Source organism: Rattus norvegicus, chromosome 12, assembly GCF_036323735.1.
Source record: "Rattus norvegicus strain BN/NHsdMcwi chromosome 12, GRCr8, whole genome shotgun sequence".
NCBI lineage: Eukaryota > Metazoa > Chordata > Mammalia > Rodentia > Muridae > Rattus > Rattus norvegicus.
In genome coordinates this window covers 37,534,061-37,552,329 of record NC_086030.1, presented here as the reverse complement: position 1 = coordinate 37,552,329, position 18,269 = coordinate 37,534,061, and the positions used below count along the sequence as shown (strand labels likewise).

At 50.7% G+C, this 18,269-nt stretch overlaps 1 protein-coding gene across 5 annotated transcripts in view; it reads left to right on the top strand.

The window, feature by feature from the left end:
* Dnah10 (dynein, axonemal, heavy chain 10) overlaps positions 1 to 18,269 on the top strand; it is a 123,367-nt gene that overhangs the window by 55,481 nt on the left and 49,617 nt on the right. For 4 of the 5 annotated variants that reach the window (XM_039090119.2, XM_008769272.4, XM_039090122.2 and 1 more), the window contains 11 exons: positions 493 to 716; positions 1,914 to 2,183; positions 2,282 to 2,465; positions 4,186 to 4,320; positions 4,823 to 4,975; positions 6,665 to 6,853; positions 9,609 to 9,755; positions 11,530 to 11,721; positions 13,602 to 13,720; positions 15,862 to 16,020; positions 17,760 to 17,895. In XM_039090119.2, coding sequence (XP_038946047.1) covers positions 493 to 716; positions 1,914 to 2,183; positions 2,282 to 2,465; positions 4,186 to 4,320; positions 4,823 to 4,975; positions 6,665 to 6,853; positions 9,609 to 9,755; positions 11,530 to 11,721; positions 13,602 to 13,720; positions 15,862 to 16,020; positions 17,760 to 17,895 — 1,908 coding nt within the window. Of the gene's footprint in view, positions 1 to 492; positions 717 to 1,913; positions 2,184 to 2,281; positions 2,466 to 4,185; positions 4,321 to 4,822; positions 4,976 to 6,664; positions 6,854 to 9,608; positions 9,756 to 11,529; positions 11,722 to 13,601; positions 13,721 to 15,861; positions 16,021 to 17,759; positions 17,962 to 18,269 lie in introns of all 5 variants that reach the window. The other variant, XR_005491954.2, reaches the window with a different exon arrangement.

The following is an 18,269-nucleotide window of genomic DNA, read 5'->3' as shown; positions in this document are numbered from 1 at the left end:
GGATCAGGGTGAGGACCCACTGTGTGCAAGAGCATAGGATCAAGGTGAGGACCCACTGTGTGTGCAAGAGCATAGGATCAAGGTGAGGACCCACTTTGTGTGCAAGAGCAGATGATCAAGGTGGGGACCCACTGTGTGTGCAAGAGCATAGGATCAGGGTGAGGGACCATGGCGATGGTCAGGTTCCATTGGGAAGGTCTTCATTTCCTGACCTAGGGATGATTAATGATCTTACACCCCAAGTTCAACAAGCCCCCACTCTGCTGCATGTGTCTGGACCGCTCTGTCCCCATGTTCACACTAGTTCTCCATCACGCCAGAGAGGTCTCCTTCCATCTTTCTGAAAACCCATCTTAGCTTTGCTGCGTATGAATAGCCTGTCATCCTGACCGGGAAACAGCACACTGTGTCATGGACATCCGTCTAGGGTAGCTCTGAGAGTGTCCTGGCCATGATGTACTCACCCCAGCATCCCGTCCTGCCATCTTGCAGATGTATGACAACATAGCCATGTTACGCTTCCATGACGGAGACAGCGGGGAGAAGCTCGTGTCGGCTATGATCTCTGCAGAGGGAGAAGTCATGGTCTTCCGAAAGATCGTCCGGGCCGAGGGTCGCGTGGAAGACTGGATGACCACCGTGCTGAACGAAATGAGGAGGACCAACAGGCTCATCACCAAGGAAGCCATCTTCAGATACTGTGAAGACAGAAGCAGGTGATATGGACGTGAGAGGGTGTGTGAGGAGGAGCGGCTCAATCTTGCTGCTTGGCCCAGGGGATGGTTTAAGAGTGTGAGGCGGGGCTTTCTTTGCCACGGTAACCCAGATGCCGAACGCTGTTTCAAATGATGAACGCTGGATAGTTCTTTGTGGTGGACAAGGCACTGGGTTGTGAGCGTGGGTGAGCTTCAACTTGTGCAGGGGATATGGCTCTACAGTAGGGCCCCTGCCTAGAGTCCTCCAGTGAGGGACTGGGGACATGGCTCAGTGGTAGAGCTCCTGCCTAGAGTCCTCCAGTGAGGGGCTGGGGGCGTGGCTCAGTGGTAGAGCTCCTGCCTAGAGTCCTCCAGTGAGGGGCTGGGGGCGTGGCTCAGTGGTAGAGCCCCTGCCTAGAATCCCCCAGTGAGGGACTGGGGGCGTGGCTCAGTGGTAGAGCCCCTGCCTAGAATCCCCCAGTGAGGGGCTGGGGGCGTGGCTCAGTGTTAGAGCACCTGCCTAGAATCCCCCAGTGAGGGGCTGGGGGCATGGCTCAGTGGTAGGGTGCCTGCTTAGATTCCCCCAGTGAGAGGTTGTGGGGGTGCAAATCAGTGGTAGTGTTTGCCTAGAATCTTCTAGGCAGTGTCTAGGGTGTTGGCTCAATGGAAGAACATCTGCTTAGAAGCCCCCAGAGGTAGAATGCTTACTTAGCATGCATGAGTCTGAGGGCTTCATTCCCAGCCCTGTAAGAATGAATGAATGAATGAATGCAAACTCTCAGTGCCCAGTCCGTTCCAGGCACCACACTGGGGTCTGTGCCAGAAGCTGTGTTATCTCTAGCTTTTTGGGGGATTCTTAGCATATACAAGGCCCTCCGTTTTAGCCACAGTGCCACAGACAAAAGAGACACTGAGGTCAGTGCCTGGCAGTCAGGAGCAGCCCAGACAGGATGCCAATAGGCAGGTCCCTTAGTGTGTAGTTACACCTCAGCCCTTCATGGTAGATTCTCAGCCAGGACTCAGCTATTGCTAAGCCACACCTCTGGCCCTGTGGTGGATATGCAGATATGTAGACAGGCGCCCACGAGGGGATCACTGTCCTGGTCTAGCCCCGGAGTTTCCCTGAACTTCACATGAATGGCTGCAGCTGATTTCCAGGGCAGTCTCTAGCTGAACCCAGTGTCTGTTAAGCCTGCGACTAGCGTGCTTCCCCTGTAGGGTGGACTGGATGATGATGTACCAAGGCATGGTGGTGCTGGCCGCCAGCCAGGTGTGGTGGACTTGGGAGGTGGAGGACGTCTTCAACAAGGTCAAGCAAGGGGACAAACAGGCCATGAAGAACTACGGCAAGAAGATGCACAGACAGATTGATGATCTGGTCACACGGATCACCATGCAGCTGAGCAAAAATGACAGGAAGAAATACAACACCGTCCTGATCATCGATGTACACGCCCGGGACATCGTGGACTCCTTCATCCGGGGCAGGTGGGCGGGTCGCTCCCTGGGTTCGTGGGATCGCTTTACTGTCCTGTCCTTCCGTGGTCTGCCAGCTATGGCTTCTTTCTCTTCCCCTCCCCACCCAGCATCCTCGAGGCCCGGGAGTTTGAGTGGGAGAGCCAACTGCGCTTTTACTGGGACCGCGAGCCGGACGAGCTGAACATCCGACAGTGCACGGGGACCTTCGGCTATGGCTACGAGTACATGGGCCTGAACGGGAGGCTGGTCATCACGCCCCTTACGGACCGCATCTACCTGACGCTTACGCAGGTGACCCGTTCGCCCGGAACATGGCTTGTTGGTTGTCCTGGTCAGGGGTCTGGGGTTTGAGCTCAGGAAACATCTTCCACTTGGAGTCTGACTGACACTATTGGAACTGAAAACCCTGAGGACATCTCCCTGGGACATTGGTCCCTTTGCAGTGGCAATAGAGTCAGAGGTAATAGAAAATTGCAGAAACCTATAAGATCAATACTAAAGTGTATCTGACCATAAGGACGAGAGTGAAGGAGACCGTGTCTCCTCTCAGAACGGGGTCAGTGCGTTAGCTGTCTGTCATAAGGCAGATTCTTTGGTCTGTGGCACCATGGCTAGAGCCAAGAGTCTCGTACATGCTAAGCAAGAGCTTAGGCAATGGAGCTGTACCAGTGTCTGCACACAGCGTCTGTGTGGGATGGGTCCCTTAGCTCATAGCCGAGCTTCAAGCCCACACCGTGTACAGCACAGTACTCCTCGGGATAAGCAAGAGAACGGAAGGATGAAGCCTGTGACAACCCTGGACTATGAGCCCTTTGTCTTTCTAAAGACAAGTGTGAACTTCAGCCTAGCATGGTGGGCAGGCTTGTCATCCTGGTGCTAGGAGGTGGAGGAAGACGGATCAGGAGTTCACGTCACCCCCAGCTACATAGCAAGTTTTATTTAAAACTTTTTTCTTCTTAAGATTTATTTATTTACTATGTTCACAGTGCTCTGCCTACATGTGTCCCTGCATGCAAGAAGAGGGCACCAGGTCTCAGTATAGACGGTTCCATAGCAAGTTTTAGGCTAACCTGGGCTATGTGAAACCTCGTTTCAAAAACTAAATGTTTAAGCCTTTCTATGAGGGGGGGGGTCTAAAGAGACAGGATCAATGGGAGACCACAAACTTAAGCATTTTATGACAGAGAGGTGGGAGGCAAGTTAGTATCCTGCTGGCCAGCTGACCAGACAGGACAGAGGACCAGAGGGAACCACTTACATTTGGGTCTGAAGCCCCGAGGAATGTCAGAGTACAAGACCACCATCCCAGCCAAAGTGGAGAGAGGCTCTCATTTCCCTTGCTTCAACCCAGTTCTCAAGCCATGGGGTGGTGGTGATGGCAGTGATGGTGGTGGTGGTGGTGGTGGTGATTGTGGTGATGGTGATGGCGGTGATGGTGGTGATGGTGGTGGTGATTGTGGTGATGGTGGTGGTGGTGATGGTGGTGGTGGTGTTGATGGTGGTGGTGGTGGTGGTGATGGTGATCATGGGTGATGGTTGTGATGGTGGTGGTGGTGGTGGTTATGGTGATGGTGGTGGTGGTCGTGATGGTGATCATGGTGATGGTGGTGGTGGTGGTTATGGTGATGGTGGTTATGGTGATGGTGGTGGTGGTCATGGTGATGATGGTGGTGGTGATGGTGGTGATGATGGTGATGGTGGTGGTGGTGGTTATGGTGATGGTGGTTATGGTGATGGTGGTGATGATGGTGATGGTGGTGGTATAGATAATATTGCCTACTCTGATATCTACCTAACTTGGCTCACCATAAAGTGTCAGACTCTGAGATAACTCTCACAGACACAGCCAGAAATGACATTTAGCCAGCAACCTGGGACAGCTCCCACACAATGAAGCTGACACATGGAGTTGATGCTCACAGTGTCTACCCCTGTGTCCCAGAGATGAACCCGCGAGAGGCGCTCTTTCTGGGAACCAGAACACGTGTGTTTTACGTTTGGCTGCTCACAGGCGCTGTCCATGTATCTGGGAGGTGCCCCTGCTGGCCCGGCGGGAACTGGCAAGACAGAGACCACCAAGGACCTCGCCAAAGCCCTGGGCCTCCTGTGCGTTGTCACCAACTGTGGTGAAGGCATGGATTACAAAGTAAGAGCTCACCATCATTTCCGGTACCCGATTCCCCTGCAGAGAGCTTCTAGTGCAGATACGGTTGGGGAGTATGTCACCTGTCTCCTGGGATGATGAATGACAGCTGGGGGTGATGGGGCAAGGGGTCTGAAGTCAGACTGCTGGGATCAGGGAGCAAGAGAGAGTGGACAGTGCCTACTGCAGTACTGCACTCCTGACTCTAGAGGGCGCCACTGTTCAGCTTTGATTCAGTAAGGGCACCAGCGACAGTGAACCCACTGGGGCCCGATTTTGCAGCATTTTATCAGACTGGAGTTTTCTATAACTACGCAGTCTAGATTACCTATCCCCAAGTGGGAGTCGGCCTACTGAGGGCCTTGGGAATATTGCCAGAAAGTTCTGTGAGTGTTGTGCTGGGCCAGTGCTCCCAGAGGCTCAGCGCAGTGTTTAATTTAGAAGGGCAAGCTCCTCCCCCGTTTCCAGGGGAAACAGGTCCTGACCATCCTGACGGAATCCCCAGGCTGTCGGGAAGATCTTCTCTGGCCTCGCCCAGTGTGGCGCGTGGGGCTGCTTCGATGAGTTCAACCGGATCGATGCTTCTGTGCTGTCTGTCATCTCGTCTCAGATCCAGACGATTCGCAATGCGCTGATCCACCAGCTGACCACATTCCAGGTGAGGGGGGCGGGTAGTGGTGGGGCGCTACCTACATCCCGCCTCAGGAGAGACACTAGCCGCCTAGGTGGTGCCACCTTGGGTAGGAGTCCTTTTCAGCTGTGCCGCTGTGACCAGACACCAGCCAGTGTAAGGGGAGCAATGATTTTTGACTCCTGAGTTCATTTAGTCCGTCATGGTAGGGAGAGCAGGGTAGGGTAGCTCCCATCACTGTGGCCCTAAAGCCTAGCTCTCTCTTTACCTCCCTTTAATTTTATTCAGGTACCTCGTTACGCAGATGGTAACGCTCACAGAAACACTCACAGGTGTATGGAGGTGATCCTAAAGCCACTGAGGGTTACCTCCCACATCTGACCAGACATCAAACCTGACCAAATCTGGAGAGACATGACACCTCACATCGGGTCATACCTGATCACACCTGACCATACCTCAGCAGACACTACACCTGGCCATACCTGACCATAACTGACCAGACACCACACCTGACCATACCTGAGCACACCTCACCAGACACCACACTTGACCAAATCTAGCCAGACACCATACCTGCCAAACACCACACCTGACCAGACACACCTGACAGACACCACACCTGACCATACCTGAGCACACCTCACCAGACACAACACCTGACCAAATCTAGCCAGACACCACACTTGACCAAACACCACACCTGACCAGACACCACACCTGGCCAGACACCACACCTGCCAAACACCACACCTGACCAGACACCACACTTGACCAAACCCTATACCTGACCAGACACCACACCTGACCAGACACCACACCTGACAGAGCACCACACCTGACAGAGCACCACACCTGACAGACACCACACCTGACCAGACACCACACCTGCCAAACACCACACCTGACCAGACACCACACCTGGCCAGACACCACACCTGCCAAACACCACACCTGACCAGACACCACACCTGACCATACCTGAGCACACCTCACCAGACACCACACTTGACCAAATCTAGCCAGACACCATACCTGCCAAATACCACACCTGACCAAATCTAGCCAGACACCACACCTGACCAGACACCACACCTGACCAGACACCACACCTGACCAGACACCACACCTGGCCAGACACCACACCTGGCCAGACACCACACCTGCCAAACACCACACCTGACCAGACACCACACTTGACCAAACCCTATACCTGACCAGACACCACACCTGACCAGACACCACACCTGACAGAGCACCACACCTGACCAGACACCACACCTGCCAAACACCACACCTGACCAGACACCACACCTGGCCAGACACCACACCTGCCAAACACCACACCTGACCAGACATCACACCTGCCAAACACCACACCTGACAGAGCACCATACCTGAACAGACACCACACCTGACAGAGCACCATACCTGACAGACACCATGCCTGACCAGATACCACACCTGCCAGATACCACACCTGCCAGATACCACACCTGCCAGACACCACACCTGCCAGATACCACACCTGCCAGACACAATACCTGCCCAGAAACCACACCTGACATCCCAGAGATGTCTTTGAATCTGTGCTAATCCAGAGGCCCATCTTTGCCCATGTCACCATGTCCCTTAGGGTTGCCCTGTGACCCCAGCTTCTAATTCCTAGGTGGGCTGGCAGCTACATCACTCCCTCTTTTCTGTCCTGTCACCCAGTTCGAAGGGCAGGAGATCTCCCTTGACTCTCGGATGGGCATCTTCATCACCATGAACCCTGGCTATGCGGGCCGCACAGAGCTGCCCGAGTCTGTGAAGGCGCTGTTCAGGCCCGTGGTTGTCATTGTTCCTGACCTGCAGCAGATCTGTGAGATCATGCTCTTCTCTGAGGGCTTCCTGGGGGCCAAGGTGAGCGTGCTGGTGACGAGTCGCAGGCTGTGTTTGTGCCCTGTCTCTGTTCTTCTCCCACCCTCTCTGAAGCTTAATTTGGGAATGCGCTAACATTTGAGAGCTTGGGACAGCAGTGACAGTGTCCCCATGTGACCCTCCCAGATGTGGCATCTTATGCATACAGATGCAGGTCTTCATGGCAGCCTGCAAGCTGCCCAGGCACACGCCAAGTTCAGACATCACCAGCATTCCTGTTCTTTCTCGTTATGTATAGAGATGGAGTGACTGTCACCACAGAGCACAAACCAATCCCTTGGACACTGAGACACCACTCATGTCAGCCTTTAAGAGTCACACCACGGGGCTGGGGATTTAGCTCAGTGGTAGAGCGCTTACCTAGGAAGCGCAAGGCCCTGGGTTCGGTCCCCAGCTCCGAAAAAAAAGAACCAAAAAAAAAAAAAAAAAAAAGAGTCACACCACGAGGGTAGGGATGTGGCTTGGTCAGCAAAGTGCCTGTGTTGGGAGCACAGGGACCCAAGTTCAAATCCTCAGACCCGCATGAAAGCCAGGTGCAGTTGTGCACGCCAGCAATGGTAGCTCTGGAGGTGAAGACAGGCAGGTCTGAGGGGCGCTCCATTAACCCCAGGTTCAGTGAGACACCTTCTCTCAAAGGAGGAGGTGGCTCACTGGGCGACTCACCGCAACCATGAAGACCTGGGTTTGAATTCCCAGCAGCCATGTAAACAGCCGGGCAGGGCCACACATACCTGTAACCGCAGCATTGGAGGGAGGAGACCAGTCAGGACATGAGAGATCCTGTGTCAGGGCAATATGGTGAAAGGTGATAGAGGAAGACACCCAATTCTTCCTCTGGCTCCTGTACACACACGCACCCATGGGTACATTCACCTACACACTCACATGCAACTCTCTTGCTCTCACTCTCTCTCTCTCTCTCTCTCTCGCTCTCGCTCTGCAGTGCTGAAGATGGAGCCCAGCGCCTCATTTAGCTGAGGCACATGCCCCACCTCTGAGCCACCCACCCATTTCCTGCAATTTCATGTTCTTTAAAAAAAATTTTTTTTCTTTTTAAATTGCGAGTCTGGGGCTGGAGAGATGGCTCAGCGGTTAAGAACACTGATTGCTCTTCCAAAGGTCCTGAGTTCAATTCCCAGCAACCACATGGTGGCTCACAACCATCTGTAATGGGATCTGATGCCCTCTTCTGGTGTGTCTGAAGACAGTGACAGTGTACTCACATGAAATAAATAAATAAATCTTTTAAAAAAAAATTGCGAGTCTGTGTATGTGCACATGGGTGCAGTTCCCATGGAGGCCAGAAGAGGGCATCTGATTTCTCTGGCACTGGGCTTACAGGTGGTTGTGAGCCATCCATCATAAGCACTAGAACTAAGCTTGAGCCCTCTGCAAAAGCATTAAGTGCTCATAACCACTGAGCCATCTCTCGGGTCCTGCACACGAGAGGGCGCCTTTCAAGGCTCTCATTTCACCCAGCCCACCCCACCCTGAGCTGCCAGGACTCTGGGATTTCGGGGCGAGATCTCTTGTCTGTTATCATCCAAATTCCCACACAAGCCCTGGGGACCAGTACAGTTGACTCTTGTGGCCTGGGAATCTAAGCTGTCGTCAGAAAGGGGAACAGGCTGTCCATGTTAGCTCATATCAGTCTCTAATTTATGTTTCTTAGGAGATCGAGTCAGGAAGATTATAAATTCAAAGATTCCTGAAAAAAATAAATTAAAGGGCTAAAGACATAGCTTAATAGTTATAGGCTCATTCCCCAGTACCAAGGAAACTAACAAAGGAAACAGGGGCTGAGCGAAGGGCACCTGTGTGAGAGGCTAAGGTCCTGCTAAGCCGGGAACATCTGTGTGAGTGGACTGTGATGACTCACTGGGATCTACTGTCATTGAAGACAGGAGCGATCCCGGCTTTATATGACAGCTGCAGATCTTGGCAAATGCGTTTGTATATTTCAGACAGGGTCTCATGGAGTCCAGGCTAGCCTCAAACTCTCTCTATAGCCAAGGATGATTTTGAACTCCTGGTCCTCCCAGCTGCACACACATCCCATGAGTCACCCCCTCCTGGCTAACATGGGTGTTCTTTGAATGAGTCCCCAAGGTGCTATAGTATGGGTCTCCCCTTCCTCTGGGTCCCTGGACACTGGTCCATGAGGGTGAATGGAGTAGAGGAAGGGTAGGGCTTGGTTGGCCGTGAGTACCTACAGATTAACTTCTGGGATCAGTTTCAGTGATAGCTCGACTTTATTTTGTCAGAGATAAGATACATAAGGGCTTTTAGGGGTTTGGGCAGAAAGAGTTAATCAGTTGTAATAATGTGGATGGGAAGCCAGAGCGGGGCTGTGTGCTGCATTATGCAGCTCTGAACCAGGTCATTCTTCCGACATGGTCAGGTACCTGTGTTCAGGGACATTTTCCAGACAAGGTCAGGCAGAGAAAGGGAAGCCCCTACTTAGAAAGGGAGTCTCCATTTTGCACTGAGCTCAGAACCCCATCTCGTCACTGGGGACTGCGACTTTAATAGCAGGATTCTCCAACACCGTAGTGAGAAGGGAAGCTGCACCCTGGTGTTTTCGAATGCTGAAGACCAGCTCTGCAGATCTGTATGTGGCTCAGTGTCCCTAGGATACCCGTATCCCTTTGTATTTACCGTAACCCGTGTGTTTACCATGCTTTCTGTCACTCTGTCCTATTGTATTTGTCTCTTCTCACTGTCTTCGGTCAAAAAGACGCTGGCCAAGAAGATGACCGTCCTCTACAAGCTGGCCCGGGAGCAGCTGTCGAAGCAGCACCATTATGACTTTGGGCTCCGGGCCCTGAAGTCAGTGCTAGTCATGGCCGGTGAGCTGAAGAGAGGCTCGGCAGACCTGCAGGAGGTAGGCCGCTCAGCGTCTCCGGTTCCGTGTGCTTCGATGCGGTTCCTGTACATGTGCAGAAGGCACGGCAGAGGACATGGGACAGAGCGGGCCATCCGGAAGCTCAGGTGTTGGCTGTCCCTCTGTGAGCTGGCTGCCTTTGCTTTGGTCTCCTCCCTGTGGCACCTTCAGAGATGTGTGTCTTTAAAAGCGAATGCAGAGTCCCCATGGCAGTTCAGAAATCCAGGGTAGCAACTGTCCGCCTGTCATCTTAGGGCGGCAGAGGGACACTAGGAACCTTCTGCTGAAGCGGGAATGTGCGTTCCTCTTCAATTTATTGCACGTCTAATTAATTTATTTATCATATGTATTATGTATGGGTATCAGGTCCGCACATGTCTGTGTATCACAGGTCCTCTTGGAGGATTGTGAACCACCATGCCGATGCTGGGACTTGAACCCGGGTCCTCTGGAAGAGCAGCCAGTGCTCTCAGCCGCTGAGCTATCTCTTGCCACTGAGCACACATCCTAACAGGATTCAGTGGGCTGTCTCACAGGTGCCCACATGGGCTCCGGTCGGACCCACCCCTGCCTCACTGTACTCTCTGCCGAGAACGTGAGAGAGACCAACATCTCGTTGACAGCTTAGTCCCCTGTCAGGGCCTCTGCTGGCGCTCGGAGGGTGACTCTCTTGTGCAGCTTCCCAACCGTGATGCTGTACATGTTGGATATTTAATTTTTGTTTTCCTATAAACCTTGACATCTTGCCTTTTATTTTTATAGGCTTCATTATGGATTTTTTAGTTTCTGTTAAAACTTCAAAAAAATGAAAGCAAATATCCAGAAATATCTTTGATATTTTATATAAATTTTTATATTTCACTTTCATTAAAAATACTCTATGAAAGAGGCTTATACCTTATGATATTTTATACTTTATAGTGCATCATATTTAATTGAAAACATTTTTTGAAGACAGGTTCTCTCTATGTTGCCCTGGCTAGCCTGGAACTCACTGTGTAGACCAGTCTGCCATCAACTTCACAGAAACCCACCGCCTCTGGTCCCGAGGGCTGGGATTAAAGGCATGTGCCACCACAACGGGCCAGAATTTTGAATTCTTAAAATTTTTATCTGGGGATGCACCTCAGTAGTAGGCATTTGCCTAGGTTCTATCCTTGTTACACCACTCCAAGCTGGGGGAGCTGGGGACCGAACCCAGGGCCTTGCGCCTGCTAGGCAAGCGCTCTACCACTGAGCTAAATCCCCAACCCCCCTTTACAGTCTTAAAAATACAGTTTTACATAAAGTATATACAGTATAAAATATTATGTACAATTATACTGTGTGTTTTATTAAATATTTCATCTACGTGACATAGAAATACACAAAAGTGACATATGTAAATACATAATGTTTTATAAAAATGTATACATCTATAGCATATAGCATGCTCTGTTATATATTACCTTTTTCACATTGGTTTATTTAGTGCATGCGCACGCCTGCACTGTGGTGTGTTTGTGGCGGTCAGAGAAGTCTGTGGGAGTGCGTTTTCTCTTTGCACCGTGCAGGTTCCGGGGATTAAACACAGGGCGTCCTGCTTGGTGCCTTTCACCTGTTGGGGCATCTTGCCGGCTTTCATCGTGCATTCTCTATACACAGTGTTAGACATATAACATCTGTGGCTAAAGATGTTACATTTTCTAAGACCGTTCTGCTCTGCGTCAGGCAGGAGCATGCACAGCCGCGTGCTGGGTTCCCTGGCCATCTCATACCCCTCTGGTCCCTCCAGGATGTGGTCTTGATGCGGGCACTGCGTGACATGAACCTGCCCAAGTTTGTATTTGAGGACGTCCCCCTCTTCCTGGGCCTCATCTCTGATCTGTTTCCCGGGCTAGACTGCCCCCGTGTGCGCTACCCAGATTTCAACGATGCCGTAGAAGATGTGTTGGAGGAGAACGGTTATGTGCTGCTGCCTGTCCAGGTGAGCCGCACTGCTGGGGTCCAGGATGGCTGCACCCCTTTTTTTCTCTCTCTGTCTCTCCTCTCTCTCTCTCTCTCTCTCTCTCTCTCTCTCCTCTCTCTCTCTCTCTCCTTCTCTGTCTCTCCTCTCTCTGTCTCTCTGTCTCTCTGTCTCTCTCTCTCTCCTCTCTCTCTCTCTCCTTCTCTGTCTCTCCTCTCTCTGTCTCTCCTCTCTCTCTCTCCTCTCTCTCTCTCTCTCCTCTCTCTCTTTCTCTCTCTGTCTCTCCCCCCCTCTCTCTTTCTCTCTGTCTCTCCTCTCTCTCTCTTTCTCTCTGTCTCTCCTCTCTCTCTTTCTCTCTGTCTCTCCTCTCTCTCTCTGTCTCTCCTCTCTCTCTTTCTCTCTGTCTCTCCTCTCTCTCTCTCTGTCTCTCCTCTCTCTCTTTCTCTCTGTCTCTCCTCTCTCTCTCTGTCTCTCCTCTCTCTCTCTGTCTCTCCTCTCTCTCTGTCTCTCCTCTCTCTCTCTGTCTCTCCTCTCTCTCTCTGTCTCTCTCTCTCTTCTCTCTTATATACACACACAGAAAGAGAGACAGACAGATAGACAGACAAATCTCACATCGTAACTCATCATTACTGGCCTGGCACTCACTGTGTAACGCAGGCTGGCATCAGACTCATAGCACTTGTCATACAAGCTGGCCAACCTGTGTTGCCTGGAACCCTGTAAAAAGCTGGACTCTGCAGTACCCGTTTGTAAACCGGCCCTGGTGGGACAGACACTGGTATGTCCCTGAGACTTGCTGACCAGACAGCCTAGCCTGATCAGTGAGCCCCAAGTTCAATAAGAGATGCTGTTTCAAAAATTAAAAGGGGGAGCAATCAGGTAATATACCTACTTTTGGCCAACACACACACACACACACACACACACACACATGAAAACACGCACACATGCCACACACACACACACACACAGACACACACACAGACACACACAGATACAGACACACACACAGACACACACACACAGACACACACACAGAGAGACACACACACTCATGAAAACAAACACGCACACACAGACACATACTCACACACACACACAGAGACACACACACTCATGAAAACACGCCCACACGCCCACACACACACAGACACACACACACACATACTCATGAAAACACACACACATGCCCAGACACACACACAGAGACACACACACAGACACATACTCACACACACACACAGAGACACACACACTCATGAAAACACGCACACACGCCCACACACACACAGACACACACACTCACACACACACACATACTCATGAAAACACGCACACATGCCCATTCACACACACACACACACACACACACTCATGAAAACACGCACACATCCCTCTCAGGAATATAAACTAACACATTGCTTTGGCAAGCAGTCTTCCTGGCCTTTAGCACGTTACACACAGGGCCATCCTAGAACCCAGTGATCACACTACATGGACCTGAGGTAGGTGAGAACATGTCTGCTCAGGAGACACTCGTGAGCTCCCGTGATCAGATTATCCACAATAACCTAACTGTGGAAACTCTGGTGTCTGGCAGACAGATACATGTGGCCTAGACATGCAATAAATTAATATTTTGCCATAAAATGAACAAGGTGGGCTTAGTGGCATATGCTTCCAGCACTCAGGAGGCAGAAGCAGGGAGATCAGGGGCTCAGGGCTAGCCTCAGCTACATAGTGGTTGGTTCTCTTCTGTCCCAAGTTCAGGTGGTCAGGCCCAGTTGCAAGCTTCTCTGCAAGCTAAGCCATCTCATCAGCCCCAAACTACATCTTAATAAGCTGTTATTTTTTCCCTCCAGAAGATATGTTTAATGGCACTGCCCATGTCTGTCCCACAGGTAGACAAAGTGGTCCAAATGTTCGAGACCATGCTGACCCGCCACACCACAATGGTGGTAGGGCCCACAGGAGGGGGCAAGTCCGTGGTCATCAATACTCTATGTCAGGCCCAGACCAAGTGAGTGTCCTGCCGGGGGTGGGGACATTTGCTGGGGCAACCTCTTGGGAAATGTTTGGCAAGAGCTTTATTTCCTGGGGGTGGAGGTGGGGGTTAGTCCCAACCATGAGTTGTTTTTCGGATTGATTGTGACCAAATATTTACAAAAAGCAGATCAGGGCGAGGGAGGTCTCAGCATTTGAGAGGACGGAATTCATCACGTCAGGTCAGGAAGGTGTTGTAGAGTTCTTGGAGGCCGGTGAGCAGGCACATAGCGCTGAGACTCCTCATATCTGCAAAGAAAGCAGAGAGTCAATAATGCTGACCCTCAGTGAAATTTCCCCATTTTCCAATTTTATTTATTCTGAGACCCCAGCCCATGGGATGGTCCTACCGGCATTCAGGGAAGATTTTTCTTCCTTGGTTAAAATCCTGAAAACGAAGCTGGAGAGATGGTTGAGAGCATCTGCTGCTCTTGCAGAGGACCCCAGGTTGGTTCTCAGCACCCACAGGGTGATTCACAACCATCTGTAACTGTAGGTCCATGGAATCTGGCGCCCCCTCTGGCCTCTGTAGGAACTGCATGAATGTAGTGCACAGACAGACATAGAAGACAAGAACGCTCAACACACAAAATAAAAATAAATACATCTTGAAAAAAAACTTCTCTCAAAAGTGTCCTCTTAGGAGGGGAGAAGTATGCAAGTTCAGCCACATTACCCTAGCTTCAGATTGCTTCTATAACATGAGTCAGAACCCTTGATGGGCAATGATGGTGTGTCACTTCCACGGAGAACTTGGCACCAGGCCTGTGTGAAGGAGGCCACAGGTCTACCTTTAATTTACCCTACATTATGTGCAAGGGCCAGCGAGATGGCTCAGAGCCTAGAAAGGTGCTTGTGGCCAAGCTTGACGACCTGACATGGTAGAAGGAGAAACCTGATTCTCACAAACTGTCCTCTGAACTCCCAATGAGCTATGATGACAATTATATAAATGTCTAGAATTAAATAAAGCCTCTGGAGGATACTAAAGGCTCACCGTGTGGTGACAGTCTTCCTTCAAGGGTGAACTTCTCAACTTTTTGCTTTCCGCTTGCCAATCACTGGGTTCTAGAGAGACTTGGACGAATGCCAATATTACAGGCAAACTCTAAATGGAGCCATGAGATCTCTGTGGCTCTAGCATTTCTAGATTGCATAGCAAGTCTCCAGACTGGGGCTGGGAGGTGGCTTCACAGTTAAAGAGCATTTGCTGCCTGAGCAGGAGGGCTTAAGTTCGAATCCCCCGGGCCCACCTAAAAAGACAGGCATAGCGGCGGGTCCCTGAAACCCAGTGCTGTGGTGGGGTAGGCAGATCCCCCAGGCTTTTTGGCCACAAGCCTAGCTCCAGGCTCAGTGAGAGACCCCGCCTCAAAGAAATAAGGCAGAGAGAGTAGAACAGGACAGGCAGGCAGTGTCATCCCGTGGCCTCTGTACACGCACATGGGTGAAATACTGCCTATACATACATCTCTCTCTCTCTCTCTCACACACACACACACACACACACACACACACACACACACACACACACAAAATGTAGAAAATCCTTGTGTCTGGGAGGCACCACTTCTTACTTCTCCCTGTCCCATGTGAGGGACACTGGGACAGCGGCATGCTGAGGCCTGGGGTTCATTGCCTTAATTGTTTTCTTCCATTCTTTAGTCCACTGTTAGGTAATTGTCACAACCATCACACAAATACACGCGTGTGTGTCACAGCTTGTGTTTACTATTTTCACTCATTTGTTTTCATATTCTGGTCAGCGGGTAGCATTAGGTTTGGTTTTTCTTTGCCTTGTCCCAGTGCGGTGGAGAATCATCAGAGAGACACATGCCCTGTCTTATAAAGTGCGAAACGCGTAGCCAGGTGTGGTGGTGCATGCCTGCAGTTTAGCAGACAGAGGCAGGAGGATTGCCACTAGTTGAAGTCAGTCTGGTTGACCCAGTAAGTTCTAGGCTAGCCAGGGCAACATTGTGAAACCCCATCTCCAACCTTCCTTACAAAATAGAAACACAGATGGGTTTCGAGTGGCTCCCCACCTGCTCTTCCTCTCACGGTTTTTCTCCCTTGGGTGTTTCATGGTCCTGAGCCATGGCTGAAGCTACTTCTCTGGTTTAGGCTTGGGATCTTGACAAAACTGTACATCCTGAACCCCAAAGCCGTGAGTGTCATTGAGCTGTATGGCATCCTGGACCCCACCACTCGAGACTGGACAGATGGGGTGCTGTCCAACATCTTCCGGGAGATCAACAAGCCGACTGACAAGAAGGAACGGAAGTGAGTGCCTTCCTAATTGGCCAGAAGCCTGGGTTAGCTATTTCTTTGGCGTCCTTCGATTTTTGAGCAGTTTCTTAATTTTTTTTTTTTTACCTTATATCCTTGATGTTCTAGAAGATTCCAGATTCCAGATTCTGCCTTATAGACAGAGTCTCAGTTTTAGTTTTCCAACTGCTCTCCTGAGGTTAGATTCTGGCTGTGCATCGCAGAATACCCTGGGGGCGAGGTATCTCTCTCTGTGCTATGTCCCGTTAGTCAGGGCGCCTTCTCTTCTGGACCAGGCTTTACTTCCCACCGGCCATTAGCGGATCGGCCGTCTATAGGAGACACCTCGTGGTGGTGCTAACACCCCATTCCTCATCAACCCCATACCCAGTGGTCTGAACAGCGAGTGTTACTTGCTTGAGTCCAGCCTTTCTACCATGGATACAGATAGAAAGGGACTCCTGTTGGGAGGTGACATAATTGGAGTGTGGGCTGTAAGCCACACGGTGGAACTGGAAACATGTTGCATGTCCTCAACTTGATAACAAGCCAGAGGGTATGAATGTATACGTTTATTTTTAGGAACTATGTGCTAAAGTATTTAGGGGAAAGGCTTATCCTATCTGTGATAGATCAAAGAGAGAGGCAAGTTGGTAGGAGGGAGAACAGAGGGGGGTGGGGAAGGGAGAGGGGAGCAGAGGGAGAGGGGAAGAGAGGAGAGAGGAAGAGATAGAGGGAAAAGGAGAGAGAAAAGGGGGAGGGGAAAGGGAAGCGGGAGAGAGATGGATGGATGGATGGATAGATAGATAGATAGATAGATAGATAGATAGATAGATAGATAGATAGATAGACAGACACACAGATAGGCAGACTATGAATTTTACAGTTGGAATATCTGCCTGGCCCCCTGAACTATTTCCTTATGAAGATATAATTGCCATGGAGTTGGGAGCCATCCCCATAATCTAGAACGATCTTGTCTTGAGATCTTTAGTTAAGCTCTGTCCCTCCCCCGGCTAAGTGTAGTGTGTGGCGGCCCACATCTGTAAACCTAGCATCTGGGGTGCTGAGGTATGAGAGTTTTCGGCTAGCCTGAGCTACCTCATGAGAGGCTGCCTAAAAATAAATACCTTGGGCTGGAGAGGTGGCTGAGTGGTTAGGGGCACTGCCTGTTCTTCCAGATGAGTCAGGGTTCAGTTCCTAGCACCCAGCTGTCAACCGCCCGTAACTGCAGTTCCAGCTGCCCTTTCTTGGGCTCCGAGGGCACTGCGTACAAATGTGGTACAGACATCTGTGCAGACAATTATTCATGCAAATGGAATAAAAGTGAAAAAAATCTTTAAAAAATGAAGGAAAAGGGAAAGAAAGAACAAAGTATTTTTAAAAAGTAGTGATAAGTTGACATTTATTCTTGATACAATGGGGTGCGGGGTGGTGGACCCTGACACTCTCTGTCACTCACTCGGGATTGGTAGATGATTCCCATTCAAGAGTGTGGAATGCTAGTTGGCTCTGCAGTAAATGTTTCCCCATTAGAGCAATGCTGGCCATGCATGCTATTGGCCAGTGCAGCCGTGTGTTATTCTCAGGAGGGAAGGCCAGTTCACCAAGGGAAGCTAGCCAGATTGTGCGTGACATTCTCCGATCCTTAAACATGGGCGGGTTTCTCAGCATTTACGCAGGAGGGACAGTGGGGTCATTGGGGTCTGGGGTCTGGGGTTTACCGACCAAACTCTGCTCCTTGGTCACTACAGGTATATCTTGTTCGATGGCGACGTGGATGCCTTGTGGGTGGAAAACATGAACTCAGTGATGGACGACAACAAGCTGTTGACCTTGGCCAACGGGGAGCGCATTCGTCTCCAGTCCCACTGTGCTCTGCTCTTTGAGGCAAGTAGTGCCTAGAACCGAACTTGAACACGAGCCTCGCTTTGGGTTAATTAATTCTTTATCAAGGTAGGTGGCTATGAAAATTCGGAAGTCTATAATGAGTCATTTGTCTATGTTACGAAGTCAGGGCAGAGGACAACTTGTGGCTGTTGTTTCTTTCTTCCAATGTGTGAGTCCCAGGGGCTGAACTTGGCTTGTGAGGTTTGGCAGCCAATGGTTTGCTCGCCAAACCATCTCGTCTGCCCCGTCCCTTTGTTTCCCGTCTTCTTCCATTCTCTCCTCTTTACTCTAAGCCATGGTTGGCTCTTTTTTTTTTTTTTTAAAGCTATTTTTCCCGAGAATCTTTCTAGTGTCCACAACATGGTAGCCTGTGA